This window comes from Oncorhynchus mykiss, chromosome 25, assembly GCF_013265735.2.
Source record: "Oncorhynchus mykiss isolate Arlee chromosome 25, USDA_OmykA_1.1, whole genome shotgun sequence".
NCBI classification, from domain to species: domain Eukaryota; kingdom Metazoa; phylum Chordata; class Actinopteri; order Salmoniformes; family Salmonidae; genus Oncorhynchus; species Oncorhynchus mykiss.
The window spans coordinates 935,621-951,188 of NC_048589.1; the positions used below are offsets into that span (position 1 = coordinate 935,621).

General features: G+C 42.1%; 1 protein-coding gene across 1 annotated transcript; it reads right to left on the reverse strand.

Annotated features, from left to right (window-relative positions):
- Positions 1–384: 384 nt before the first annotated feature.
- pkdccb (protein kinase domain containing, cytoplasmic b) lies at positions 385–6,865 on the reverse strand. Its single transcript, XM_021584296.2, has 7 exons — positions 6,189–6,865; positions 5,370–5,486; positions 3,764–4,035; positions 2,925–3,004; positions 2,471–2,578; positions 1,480–1,656; positions 385–1,184 (listed from the first exon to the last, which is right to left on the reverse strand). The coding sequence occupies exons 1-7, from the start codon at positions 6,783–6,785 to the stop codon at positions 1,078–1,080; spliced, it is 1,458 nt and encodes a 485-aa protein (XP_021439971.1). The 5' UTR covers positions 6,786–6,865; the 3' UTR covers positions 385–1,077.
- Between the last annotated feature and the right edge of the window lie 8,703 nt (positions 6,866–15,568).

The following is a 15,568-nucleotide window of genomic DNA, read 5'->3' on the forward strand; positions in this document are numbered from 1 at the left end:
TGTTCTTAGTGCTCCTTTGTATTATGGGCCTGTTCCATGAGAAAGAGCTTGAAAACAAGGAACATTTACATGTATTAATTAAGCCCCATAATTACCCGGCAAGTGATTATTGGCATGCATTCCCTGGGCTTTTGTAAACTTTGCAGAGCACAGTATGGCTTGGGATCTCCCCCCTTTGAAATGGGTAACAGATTGTGGGAGGAGAAGGTTGAAAGGAGTGCATACACATGCCCACACATTGTGTGATTGGTTGGTTGGAGTAGGGTATAGAGCAGATCAATTCCTATATTGTCACTAACAAGAATAGAATATGCTATTAGTTCAAATTAATCCTAGCATTTGAATTGCATACTGTTTCACAAAGACAGACTACGAAACAACAAAATATATTAAAGTATTTATAATATAAAACAACCATAATAACAAAGTACAGAATGTCAAGTACAGAATTAATTGTCATTGAACAGAATCCCTTTCATTGAAAAAATAAACAGGTTCACACCCACAAGGTGTACATATTATACACAAACAATGTAATGATAATTATATTTTAACATCACATATGGCATTAACTTAATTTGGCATTAAAATCAAAGACAACTACTGGGGACTGGAATGGTTTTAATCATCTAGGCCAACTGCTGTGATGTAAGCACTTATATGCTTGTTACCATGTGCAGCCCTCAATGCACAAACCCGTATCCCTACGCCAAGCCACAAAGTTTCATGGCGCATTAACATCAAAGTGTAGTTGTTTAAGAGCTTGTTTTTCTTTTTTTTTTACATCCAGGCATCAAACAGTCAGAGTGGGGCTTCGAGTCCTAACACTGGACCAATGTAGCCTCGCAAACACAACACACAATGCAAATAAAGAGAGAGGGGGGGCTGAACAGTGAGGGCAGTATTTTTTCATAATTATATCTGATGGGGAATCCCTTTAAATAATTATTGGCAGCATGCAGGATTGGCAGCCAGATCAAACAAGCCACTGAGCAAAAGCCCTAGAAATATATCACATTCATTAATTCGCTTCAAAAACACCCTCCCTGCATTCCCCAAATCCCGTTGTCCCACTCCTTACACCGTAGTTCCTGGTGATGCTTTTGTCTTTTTCAAATACACCTCCGAGTTCCCATCTGTAACCAAATGGCTGAAACCACTTTGGAACGAGGCGAGGAGCCGTCCTGCAGACAAGCAAAGGCAAAGAAATAACAAAAATGCCAAAGTAAAGTTCTTCAGTGACTCAGAATTACAGTACATCTCAACTGGAGCTTGATATCATGTTTAAAGGCCAAATGTTCAATACAGAGAGCACCCATAAAAGTTTACTTAAGTATTAAGGGGTTTAAATGTGAATGCTTTAGGCATGCTTATTAATGACAACTAGGAGTTCCCAAAGATAAATCATTTTCCAATTCCACTCGAGATGACAACCACAATTCGGTCAATGCCTCAAGGCTGACAGTCAGTGACACTAACCTGTCCAAGTCCTCTGGTCGCTCAGGCTGAAGCTAGTGCACTGAGGAAGGGAGTTACAGATAAAGGCCGCCTCCTTGTCGCTGTGCACCGACAGCATGCAGCCTTGGTGGTTGTACGAGGGCCAGCATCTGTATTCCATATTTCCAGAGGTGCTCATGCCTTTCATGACTGCATAATCTAATGGGGGGAGAAGAAACAACAGTCTTTCAGAGACGTTGGGGGGCCTGAGCCAAACTCATCTGCTAAACATTTTCATGGGCTGCAAATTAGGAGCGCCTGACCCCCTCCGACCCAACATCAGAACAGAAGTCAACTCATTCACAGTGAGGGGAAGATGGCAGGGGTGTCATGTTACTCCATTGGTACTCCTTCACCTAAACCTACAAGGCCGGGGTTAAAAATGTTGGAGGGGGCATATTAATAGGGGAACAACCGCTCCAGTTGGGGCATTAGTGCGGCAAACAGAGGGTCACTTTAAGGTTCTTTATAAGAACACTCAGTAGAAGAAAATCATCTGGAAAAAGGGAAGACATTGGGATTATCTATTTTATTTTAAGTCTTGGACAGTGAGTCTCCCATGTATATCCTCTGTCTATGGAGTTCCAGATACTCACAAAATGATAAGTCAACATACCATTCATGAGATCTATAGGCCCAGGAATCAATTTTGCCTGTAACTGAAGACACGTACTTGAGAACTAGAGTTCTAAAAAGGAACTGTGAACTGCTTTGCCATGACCTAGCAGCTTACAGTGTTAATATATCACAACACTGTTGGTCTAAAGCATTCCTTCATATTTCCAGACTCAGTCCAATCAATCTACTTCCCGAGCTTACTATGATTACTACTCATAATGTAGCCGTATAAACCATTGAGTAGCTTAAAAAAACAGCTGCAGGATCTGGGCCAGTCTGGAGCACTGTAAAAGCCATTTAGACCAAAGAATCAAAGAAAACAGGAGACTGTGGTAAGAAGGGGTTCACTTCATACCTCTGATTATTGACGAAGGCATGTTGTCCAGGTGCAGGCCGGATTTGTACAGATGGAACATGTCTTCAAAAGCTTCCAGCGTGTCATTCACATCCCATTTCAGCTCTCCTGGAGAAACACAGCGGAACTGGTCAGCACAGAAAAGGTATGAGTGGAAACACCCCTGGAATTGGTCACACGCTTGGTCATATGTGAACAATTTGTTTTTCCTGGTCAGGCTAATGTGGTCGGTCAAAACACCTGACTCTAGTTATGTTCATATGTGGGGGAAATGGTATTGTTCACATAGAAGAGTATGACCAACTCCAACTAGGGCCTAAAGTTTTTCCTAGTCAGGCGCACATGGTTAGGGAAAAACTCTAGGTTTTAACATGACATATGAAAGGGCCATATTTGGTCTTTCCAAATGATTAATAGTAATGGAGGGTCATGATCAGTCTACTCCAGTCCTCACCCGTTGAGTTCATGATGTGATCCACCAGATGTCTCAGAGCAGGCGGGGCTTGGTGAGGCAGCAGATAGGTGAAAAAATACCTGAGGCAGGGTAAAAGAAACACTTCTCATTTAGACAAGTCCCGTCACATATTTCATGAAATGTTGACTCTTCATCACACTATTAAACCAAGCGTGCAGTAAACCTGGCAGAATCATGAGTGAATATATGTAGCCTACAAAATGGCAGTGTCACAGAACAAAGTGAGCTATAACACATCTCACCCACCTTTCCAATGCTTAAAAAAAAAAAAAAATGGGACAAATTTCACTTTCCACAGCTAGAGATGTGTTTCTATCAAACTGACTTATTATGGATAAAAGTATGTGCATGATGACATAGGGCACATAAAAATAACTTTTGCGGTTAAATTCCATCAAGCTAATCAATTGCACTTTCACCACCCCTTATTTGATCTATAGCCTCATGAACTGCATGATTTCCATCGCGTGGCTCCAAGTTTACTTTGATATGATGGTTATTGTATCAATATTTGCACTGCCATTTCTCGCATAATTAATTTTACAGACGGAAAAATATCCAACCATGTCGAACGAACAAATTGTCTGTCGGCATTTATAAAATTGTCCCGGCATGAAATGGTTGGATGGAAACCTGGTTATTGGAGAGACTCCGTTAAGCATGTTTTTTAGTCTAGCAGAAACTTAGGCTTCATCTGGATCTGGGAAACTATCCCTAGGAGTGCAGCCAATGACATCTCACCAACCTGGCAAAACACTTGAAAATGGCTCTGTTTTTTACCCAGATTTAGCCTAGCAATGATAGTGCAGCTATATTACCTGTAGGCGTTGTAGAGATTCCTCATCTCGTTGAGGCCCTCACACACTCCCTGGGCCGAGCAGGGCAGGCTGAAGTTGCGAAGGGGGAACTGTAAGATGCAGTCCTGGTCTATCTGACAGGCAGGCTCCGTCACGCTGGCATCATCCAGGTCTGTGAGCTTCAGCTCCCCAGACACCATGACAAACTGACGGGGCTGGAAGTCCAATAGAGCCACTGAGCCCAGAGGGGAGTGGGAGAGGTAGTGGAGAAGCCTCACCAGGCCCAAACAAACCTGAGGGAAAAATGTACAGGTTGGATGTTGTTGACATTATGGTTGCCATTGTCTACTCTGTTGTCCATTGACATGTACAGTATATGTCATATGTACTTGGTGATATGGGGATGATGTCATCGTATGTGATAGTATTATTGTGACTGTCTGCTCTTTCGCCTATGTCCTGTGGTATGTAAAAAATACGTGCAAGAAAATACATTGTAATACATTGTTGTTACAAGTGTAATTAAAGGGTTACTACACAGGTTTATGGGCAACATCTTGTAACGTGTTACCCACTCTAAAAAAGGAAAGAAGAAGAAAATGAATTATATTGCACAAAGACTCTTCTTGTATCACACTGCTTTTTCAGAACATTTGTGCAGTTGCTGCGTCACATCACATCTATGCTTGTTACTGCATCCCTGTACAACATGAGCCATAGAAGAATTGTCAAGATGAAACAAAGCGGTGGAACAAGCATCGTGTTGGCACAGCCCACAAAGAAATGAAACGGGTAGCATTTGCCATGCGTTGACGCGGCAGAAAATGATTTTGTCACGCTGCAAACATAGTTGGGACATTAGGTAACCCGCCGAGTCTGTTGAACGTCTCTCAGTGCAGCCGCAGCGCTATAAAAAACAGAGGTGGATGAAACCAAACACCTTTTTGAATGACTCTACAGCGGTGAAGCGTTTTGCTCCGAGAGACCAGGCACGTTGAAATAAGTGTTCCTTTAACACCTCACCCCTAACTGTTGCTCACTGTTACTCATTTCTCACTTTCGTGGATGCTTGAAATTACTTGGTCTGAAGGAAACAGGAACACTTATGTACTTCTGGACATATACCCATGCACACTCATGCATGCTCCCTCACACACACACTATCAGTGTCACACACACAGTGCGCACTACGCACACTAGAAGATAGTAGAGGGCTTAAGGCATGAGAAGAGGGGACCGACATTCGAGATCCGCCTAAACGCAGACATCTGTCCTTCAGAGTATTTGATCAGGCTCAGTTGGAATGGAGATGGGGCCTGGGTTAATCCACTCCAGGCAAAGAATGTCATCCTCCAACAGCAGCTCCTTCTCCACCCCCATCCCTCCCATCCCCACCCCAGGTATGCCCCAGAGGGAGCCAGGGGGTGGGCCACTCCTGATTAACACTCTCTCCAGGGATGTGGAGGAGGAGGGGCATGGTAGAGAGAGGGAGATTAAGTGTGTGTGTGTGTGTGTGTGTGTGTGTGTGTGTGTGTGTGTGTGTGTGTGTGTGTGTGTGTGTGTGTGTGTGTGTGTGTGTGTGTGATGAGAGATCAGAGAGAGACAGAGGGCCTAGTGGTCTTCTTACCCGAAATCGTTCCTCCCAGGGGCTCTGTAGGAGCTGGATCATCTGCAGTGGGAAGCCCTGCTCCAGGATGGCTGTGATGCCTCCTGCCCTCACACTGTCCTCGCAGTGGCCTCGGAGCTGCAGAAAGGAAATATGTTATACTGCATTATTAGTGTCACAGTAAACCTGACACCGGGAATGTAAACTAGTAAAGCATAGGGATAAAATTATGTGAGCGCAGCATAATAATATCAAAACACATGTTCTCAGGACAAACCAGTACAATGTGGTGTTCTACTCTGGCCTATTACAGTGAATAGGTGCGTTCATAAAGGTATTCATTAAACTGTGTTACACGGTAGCCTGTAAACAGGTTAGGATTGTTTACATTCAAGTTGCACATTTGACCGTAATGGATTGATTAAATAGACTTTGGGGATTTTTACACCTATTCTAGGTTAACAGATAGAAAGGGGCATTGTATCTCCTCCAGCTGCTGGTGCAAAACTGTGACTCAAGGTCAGGGGAGATTCAAGAGGTTTAATTGAATTACATGGGAAGGTCCTACAGATGCAGTGAGGCGTTTCATCAATATTCCACATGCAGCAGAGCATATAGGCACAGGGAAGCAGTTAGCTCGTTAAATAGACAGCAAAGTCGGATCAATGGTTTCTAGCACTGTAGGCCATGTTGTCTGTAACGTTTATGTTGTGTGTTTGCGTTGTATGTAAGGTTCTGACACCTTGATTAGCCTATACACCCTGGAGATCAATAAAGTAATATTCTACTGTTTACCTTAGGCTAATTATTTATTTAATGAATAATACTTTATTCACGTACCTTTATGATGTTTGGATGTTGCAGTCTCTGCAATAAAACTATTTCTTTTTTCAGTTTAAAAGACACAAGCTCGTGACAGCCCAAGCGGTCTTTAAAATCCTCGAGACATCTCCCCATATCAGTTCCTTGATCGTACACAGTTTTCAATGCCACAGACTGTCCCTCCGATAGCAAAACTTTAAGTACTATTTTGGTATAGCCCGAGCCAAGGATATCCACAGCTTTCATATCAACAAGCTGATCACAGCCAATATGATCCTTATTCATTCTAATAGATCCACTGGAAACGTCACTCTCATTCTCCAAACTAACATCCACATGTTTAATTTCAAATGATTTGTGCTGCCCAAAGTGTCCCGATTCATCCAATAACCTCTTTACCCCAGAAGAGATGAGGAAAGGAAGAATTTCCTTGCGTCTTTCGTTGAGTTCTCGAACTAATCCGTTACGCTCCATAACAAAACCATCCTCAATAGTTCCATTGGTAAAAATTCCTTTATAAACTCTGAAGTGCCAACTGTTCACAAAAAGACTTAAAGAAAAGACCAGAAAAGCTAAAAGTGCCGCGGCGCACAGAGAGCTGCCCATCGTTGACATTTCGTGCGCGAGTCGAAGGAAAACGCACTGAACTTCAATCTGAGGAAGACCTCTTCTGTAGTCATGACAAGAGAGAAAGGTTGAGCTCGTAGTTTTCACCTCTTGTGGCACGCCCCCAGAGGCGTGTCTTCCCTTAAAAGTAAAATCCTGCCCCTGATTTAGCTAGTGCAGGGTAATTTGGAACATATGGAACTATTTTAAGATACCTTGGATCATTTAGCTACTTGATTTAGATTTTTGGACCCTTTAGGTATACAGTGCTTTCTGAAGGTATTCAGACCCGTTCCCTTTTTCCACATTTTGTTACATTACAGCCTTATTCTAAAATTGATGAAATTATTTTTTTTCACTCATTTATCTATCTACATACAATACCCCATGATGACAAAGCAAAAAAACGTTTTTAGAAATGTTTGTACATTTATTACAAATAAAAAACAGAATAGCTTATACAGTACCAGTCAAAAGTTTGGACACACCTACTCATTTAAGGGTTTTTATTTATTTGACTATTTTCTACATTGTAGAATAATAGTGAAGACATTAAAACTATGAAATAACACATATGGAATCATGTATATAGACTCTTCAAAGTAGCCACCCGTTGTCTTAATGACAGCTTTGCCCACTCTTGGCATTCTCTCAACCAGCTTCATGAGGTAATCACCTGGAATGCATTTCAATTAACAGGTGTGCCTTGTTAAAAGTTAATTTGTGAAATTTCTTTCCTTCTAAAATGTGTTTGAAGGTAGGGGTGGTTTTCAGAAGATAGCCCTATTTGGTAAAAAAAACAAGTCCATATTAAGGCCAAGAACAGATCAAATAAGCAAAGAGACATGACAGTCGATCATTACTTTAAGACATGAAGGTCAGACAATTCGGAAAATTTCAAGTACTTTGAAAATTTCTTCAAGTGCAGTCGCAAAAACCATCAAGCACTATGATGAAACTGGCTCTCATGAGGACCGCCACAGGAAAGGAAGACCCAGAGTTACCTCTGCTGCAGAGGATAAATTCATTAGAGTTACCAGCCTCAGAAATTACAGCCCAAATAAATGCTTTACAGAGTTCAAGTAATACATCTCAACATCAACTGTTCAGAGGAGAATCAGGCCTCCGTGGTAGAATTGCTGCAAAGAATCCACAACTAAAGCCCACTAATAATAAGAAGAGACTTGCTTGGACCAAGAAACACGTGCAATGGACATTAGACCAATGGAAATCTGTCCTTTGGTCTGATAAAATTAGACCAAATTAGAGATTTTTGGTTCCAACCGCCGTGTCTGTCAGACGCAGAGTAGTAGGACATGATTTGGAAAGGCACACACCTGTCTAAATAAGGTCCCATACTTAACAGTGCATGACAGAGCAAAAACCAAAGGAATTGTCCGTAGATCTCTGAGACCATGTCAGATTGTGTCAAGGCACAGATATGGGGAAGGGTATTAAAACATCTATAGAGCATTGAAGGTCCCCAAGAACACAGTGGCCTCCATCATTCTTAAATGTAATTAGTCTGCAACCACCAAGACTCTTCGTATCGCTAGCCAGCCAAACTGATCAATTGGGGGAGCAAGCCTACTTGAAGGTAACAGCGCTTACTATTGCTCCTAGTGGCCGGTTTCCACGTCGTCTCTTGACGTCCTCAGACATGGCTAGACGTCGAATACGGACTTGTGTCATGGGTTACCTGGCTGTCTTTTCTGCACATTTTGCTATGAGGATGAGAGAATTATACATTTTTAAAGCTAATTTCCTGCTTTTCTACACATTTTGCCATGAAGCTGACAGAACATTTTGCGGTTTTACAGCTAATTTCCTGTGGTCCCCTTAACCTTGCGGGGGCTGCGGGTGTGTGTGGTACACCAGTGCCTAGGCAAAAAAAGAAGAGTGCGACCATGCTCGCATGCACACACACATTGAACACAGTGGCTTTTTAGCAGGATATGGGCATCAATATTCAACAGCAAAAAAAAATTAAAAACTGTTTGCTTCTTGCAATAGTATGTTTCCTACTCTACATGCCAGAGAGGCATGTTTGGTCTACATCAGTGGTTCTCAACCAGGGGTAGTACCCCTGTGGGTACTCGGCTTATCCCCAGGGGCTACTTGAGAAGACTCTTGAGACCATAGGCTTACTGGTAAAATGGATGAGGGGGTACTTGGTGGTACAGTAACCAAAAAAGGTTGAGAACCACAGGTAACATGTTTCCATCTGAACATTCAACAAAGTTGTGTCCTGCTGAACGGAGCCCAGGACTGACATCAGTCTCTCATACCTCTCAGGCGGTCGATAAGTTCTGAGTGTGTCTTTCCAGTGGACATCCATGCCATGGTTCTTGACAGCAGCACACCCATAGGGACTGCCACTACAGCCAGTATGAACACTGCTTGCATCTCCTACACTGGTGGAGCTCCCTGACAATGTCAATAAAAACACATACTGTCACACAAAGACCCCATTGCAATGTATGCTCAGACCGACTGACGTGCGCACACACAACTGAATAAATACAGACACATGCAAGTATTGTTCAACAGGTGGCAGTAAAGCACCAAAAGCCCAAAGCTGGTGTGTCGAACAGTACACAAAATATGGTGATTAGTTGTCTAACAGTAATATACAGGTAACTGCCAAAATAAAGGAAACACTTGAGTAAATGAGGGATACAAAGTATATTCAAAGCAAGTGCCTCCACACAGGTGTGGTTCCTGAGTTAATTAAACAATTAACATTCCATAGCCTAATGCTTAGGGTCATGTATAAAAATGCACAGTTGTCCATTATTTTGGCTACCATGACTAGAAGAAGAGATCTCAGTGACATTGAAAGAGGGGTCTCAAGGAGTGCAGGGGGTTTAAAGGGTGTGTGTGTGTCTCTCAGTCACCAGATCTCAACCCAGAACACAAAATACCAAATTATGGAATTTCTTGTTAAAACTTCTTAAGGTATAGGGGGCAGCAATTTCACTTTTGGATAAATAGCGTGCCCAATTTCAACTTCCTGCTACTCATGCCAGGCATATAAGATATGCATATTATTACTAGATTTGGATAGAAAACACTCTGAAGTTTCTAAAACTGTTTGAATCATGTCTGTGAGTATAACATAACTTATGTAGCAGGCAAAACCCCGAGGACTAACTGTTCAGAATGTAAAAAAATGTGGTCTCTGTCTGTTCACTGAGTTCTCATTGGCAAATGATATTTCTTAGGAACCTGTTTTCAGTTCCTACCGCTTCCACTGGATGTCACCAGTCTTTGGAATTTGGTTGAGGTTATTCATTTGTGCAATGAAGAAGTAGGCCATCTAGGAACTTGGCAACACTGTTGAGAGTGCGCAAGATGTGAAAAATAGCGTTGGTTTGTTGTCTTCCTGTATTGAACACAGATAGACCCGTCTACAGTTTGATCGATTATTAACGTTTAAAAATACCTAAAGTTGCATTAGAAAAGTAGTTTGAAATATTTTGGCAAAGTTTATAGGCAACTTTTGAAATATTTTGTAGTGACGTTGCGTTTTTTGGAAGCTGTTTTTTTCTGGATCAAACGCGACAAATAAATGGACATTTGGATATATATGGACAGAATTAATCGAACAAAAGGACCAATTGTGATGTTTATGGGACATATTGGAGTGCCAACAAAAGAAGCTCGTCAAAGGTAATGCATGTTTTATATTTTATTTCTGAGTTTTGTGTAGCGCCTGCAGGGTTGAAATATGCTACCCTCTTTGTTTACTATTGGGCTATCATCAGATAATAGCTTCTTATGCTTCCGCCGAAAAGCCTTTTAAAAATCTGACATGTTGGCTGGATTCACAATGAGTGTAGCTTTAATTGAGTATCTTACATGTGTGATTTAATGAAAGTTAGATTTTTATATAATTTTTTTTTTATTTGCCGCGCTGCATTTCCCTGTTTTTTGCCCGTGGGACGCAACCGTCCCCTATACCATAAGAAGTTTTTAAAGAATGGTGTTGCATCCCTCCAATAGTGTTCCAGACACTATTCCAAGGTGCATTAAAGCTGTTCTGGAGGCTTGTGGTGGCACAACGTCAAGACAATTTATGTTGTTGTTTTCTTTATTTTGGCAGTTTCCTATACCTTATACAGAGGGGATTAACTTAGCATGTTATTAAATAAATTAATGTTGAAAATAGATAAGGAGAGACTTTAGTCTGAGGACACCTTTGCACACACCAGTGTCACAGACATTACATTGAAAAGAACAGTTTGAAAATTATCAAATCTAAACTAAACTATAAAATAAATATAATTAATAATTAATTGAGAGATAATGAATGTAAACATCTTCATGCAGATGGATGAAATAACCATAGTGGCACACTTTTCAAATGTTGTCTGTTTTAGATGGCATTTTTCATGGGCATCAGACTGGCACGGTACAGTATTCCTCAGCAAAATGGCATAATCTTCTGATGGGTACAGTGGCAGAGAAAAAACAGCTAGCCAATTGCCAGTGCTGGAGAAATGAACTGGATCTCTACTTAAATGAAAGCCCAGCAGTTCTGTTAGGAAGCACTAACTATAGGTTTAATGGCATTAAACATGTAACATAGCTGATTATTAACCATTACTCTCGATCCTAGACCAAAGTTCAGATTAGATGATTCATTGTGAAATGTTCACAGTTCACACTTTCCTTACTGAAATATATAATATGGTTGGTCATTTGGGAACAATAATTCTGAGAGCATGCCTTTTTGTACTCCTTGCCCATTTATCTTCCTATCTCTTGTCATAAGCAACATCTTGCCTTAGGGGAGAACGATACAAATGTTCCCAATTATGGAAATCTTTCCACTTTCCACAATATTCCACTGAGTATTTATGGCACTGCTGCTGTTGGAGAAAGTGTTTTTTGTCACCATAGGTCTCCTTGTCCTTCTAGAATGGCAGCTTATTGGTGTGGAGGCACTCTGCATATCAGCTGCTGCTGGGCTGTCTTGACTTTTTAGCCAACTACTGCATATCATATAATTCAGCTCCACACGCTGATAGAGCTGGAAGAGTTGGATCCATGGCCTTTTGCTGTGCGGGCATCATTATGCACCCTACTACTGCCTCGTTGTTCAGAAAGCTGGGGATAATCCTACTTCTGGTGAAATGTGTAGCATGTGGATTTGCCACCTTTTTCCAATCCCTATGTTGCTTTTTCAGTCCTAAAAAAACTGTGGTAAAATAATGTTGCCATGTTCATCTAAACAGGGAACTGAAGGTCTGCCATCCTGCTCAGCATGATAACCTAGGTCCTCGACCTCTGCAGTCAGAGGGGCTTTTGGGAGTTCAAAGGAATTTCAATAAAGACCAGGGTAATTACCTTTACCCAAATCAACAGCGCCAAAGACAGTCAACTCAGAGTTCATCTGACGCGCTAGAAGATTCCAATGAGACTTGGCTGAGTGATACTGAACCAGGGCCCTCAAACCAACAGATATCTATTAAAGCAGAGGGAGAACTTGAATCACAACCAGGGCACCTTATTAATGGACAGAGAGACACCCTACGTCTCTCCCTGAGAGAGACCACCTATGAGACAGCCTTTCCCGGATGTGGGAGGGGTCATACAAGCCAGAGTGAAGGACCAGTCATGTTGCCAAACAGTAAACCAGATTTGCCTGATGTATGGATCAAACGAGTTGGGCCAAGGGAAGATACAAACTGAATGCGATTTCAAAATAATCTAAGCATGCAAAAGTGTTCAGTTCATCGTCTGTCAGCTTCATTCGCTCAATCAGAAACTATCCTTTGATAAAGTATTATCATAAACAGGTCTAGTTAATGCAGATACTGCTTCATGTGGAATGTTATGTGACAAAGATTCTTCATAATGGATTTAGAAAAGTTGAAAATTCACAGCTAGATAGACACTGGAACTTGGATAGTCACTGGCCTTTTTGTCTTGGACTGAACCACAAATTGAATAATTTCCCAATACATTTTAGATGTGAGAGAAGGTGCTCTTTTGCAATGCTTGTGCCTGTGCTATTAACTTGTGCCATGCGATTAGAGGCAAAGACCACTAAAACAAGAGGCACACCTCACTTTATCTTAACATGGAAAAGTGATGTAATTCACATCAAATCACTGAAAATAGTTCAGAGATGGAGTCATTTCTATATACATTGTGTAACCATTTTAATGTCAGAACGTACCACCTATTGCTTTTGCTCCAAGTCAATGCCAAGAAATGTAACATTAATTTGGCAACTGTGAAGACAATTTTGTGTGTATTAATTATTTAGGGGAACTTGAACAGCACTGTTGCAGACCTGCGGGTACAGAGCTATATTTGAGCCTTGTTTTTTTAAATATTTTTTTTATGTCACCTTTAATTAACAAGGTAGGCCAGTTGAGAACAAGTTCTCATTTACAAATGCGATCTGGCTAAGATAAAGCAAAGCAGTGCGATACAAACAGCACCAGAGTTACACATGGAATTAACAAACGTACAGTCAATAACACAATATAAAGTGTATATACAGTGTGTGCAAATGAAGTAAGATTAGGGAGGTAAGGCAATAAATAGGCCATACTGGCGATATAATTACAATTTAGCAATTAAACACTGGACTAATAGATGTGCAGAAAATGAATGTGCAAGTAGAGATACTGGGGTGCAAAGGAGCAACAAACAAAAAAACAATATGGGGACAAGGTAGTTGGGTGGGTTATTTACAGATGTGCAATGATCTGTAAGCTGCTCTGACAGCTGATGCTTAAAGTTAGTGAGGGAGATATGAGTCTCCAGCTTCAGTGATTTTTGCAGTTCGTTCCAGTCATTGGCAGCAGAGAACTGAAGGAGAGGCGGCCAAAAGAGGAATTGGCTTTGGGGGTGACCAGTGAAATATACCTGCTGGAGTGCGTGCTACGCGTGGGTGCTGATACCATTTTGGTGACCAGTGAGCTGAGATAAGGCAGGGCTTTACCTAGCAAAAACGTATAGATGACCTGGAGCCAGTGGGTTTGGCACGAATATGAAGCGAGGGCCAGCCAACGAGCATATGGGGCTTTGGTGAAGAAACGGACGGCACTGTGATAAGATTGCATCCAATTTGCTGAGTAGAGCGTTGGAGGCTATTTTGTAAATGACATCGCCAAAGTCAAGGATCGGTAGGATAGTCAGTTTTACAAGGGTATGTTTGGCAGCATGAGTGAAGGATGCTTTGTTGCAAAATAGGAAGCTGATTCTAGATTTAAATTTAAATTGGAGATGCTTAATGTGAGTCTGGAAGGAGAGTTTACAGTCTAACCAGACTGAGCATGCATTTAGTTTTACTTGCGGTTGGAGGTTGGAGCGGTTGGAGGCCACGGAAGGAGTGTTGTATGGCATTGAAGCTCGTCTGGAGGTTAGTTAACACAGTGTCCACAGAAGGGCCAGAAGCATACAAAATGGTGTCGTCTGCGTAGAGATGGATCAGAGAATCACCAGCAGCAAGAGCGACATTATTGATGTATACAGAGAAAAGAGTCGGCCTGAGAATTGAACCCTGTGGCAACCCCATAGAGACTGCCAGAGGTCCAGACAACAGCCCCCCCTGATTTGACACACTGAACTCTGTCTAAGAAGTAGTTGGTGAACCAGGCAAAGCAGTCATTTGAGTCTGCTGATAAGAATGCAGTGATTGACAGAGTCGAAAGCCTTGGCCAGGTCAATTAGTACGGCTGCACGGTAGTGTCTTTTATCGATGGTGGTTATGATATCGTTTAGGACCTTGAGTGTGGCTGAGGTGCACCCATGACCAGCTCTAAAACCAGATTTCATAGTGGTGTGGTGGTATTCGAAATAGTCAGTAATCTGTTTGTTTACTTGGCTTTCGAATACCTTAGAAAGGCAGGGTAGGATAGATATAGGTTTGTAACAGTTTGAAGAGGGGGATGACCGCGGCAGCGTTCCAATCTTTGGAGATCTCAGACGATACGAAAGAGAGGTTGAACAGGCTAGTAATAGGGGTTGCAACAATTGCGGTGGATCATTTTAGAAAGAGAGGGTCCAGATTGTCTAGCCCATCTGATTTGTAGGGGTCCAGATTTTGCAGCTCTTTCAGAACATCAGCTATGTGGATTTGGGTGAAGGTGAAATGGGGGAGGCTTGGGCAAGTTGCTATGGGGGGTGCTGAGCTGTTGACCGGGGTAGGGATAGCCAGGTGGAAAGCATGGCCAGCCGTAGACAAATGCTTCTTGAAATTCTCGATTATTGTAGATTTATCGGTGGTGAGTTTTTCCTAGCCTCAGTGCAGTGGGCAGCTGGGAGGAGGTGCTCTTATTCTCCATGGACTTTAGTGTCCCTTACCTTTTTGGAGTTTGTGTTACAGGATGCAAATTTCTGTTTGAAAAAGCTAGCCTTTGCTTTCCTAACTGCCTGTGTGTATATTGGTTCCTAACTTCCCTGAAAAGTTGCATACCGCGGGGGCTATTCGATGCTAATGCAGTACGCCACAGGATGTTTTTGTGCTGGTCAAAGGCAGTCAGGTCTGGAGTGAACTAAGGGCTATATCCGTTCCTGGTTGAACATTTTTTGAATGGGGCATGCTTATTTAAGATGGTGAGGAAAGCACTTTCAAAGAATAACCAGGCATTCTCTACTGATGGACTGAGGTCAATATCCTTCCAGGATACCCGGGCCAGGTCGATTAGAAAGGCCTGCTCGCTGAAGTGTTTTAGGGAGCGTTTGACAGTGATGAGGGGTGGTCGTTTGACCCCGGACCCATTACGGACGCAGGCAATGAGGCAGTGATCGCTGAGATCCTGGTTGAAGAC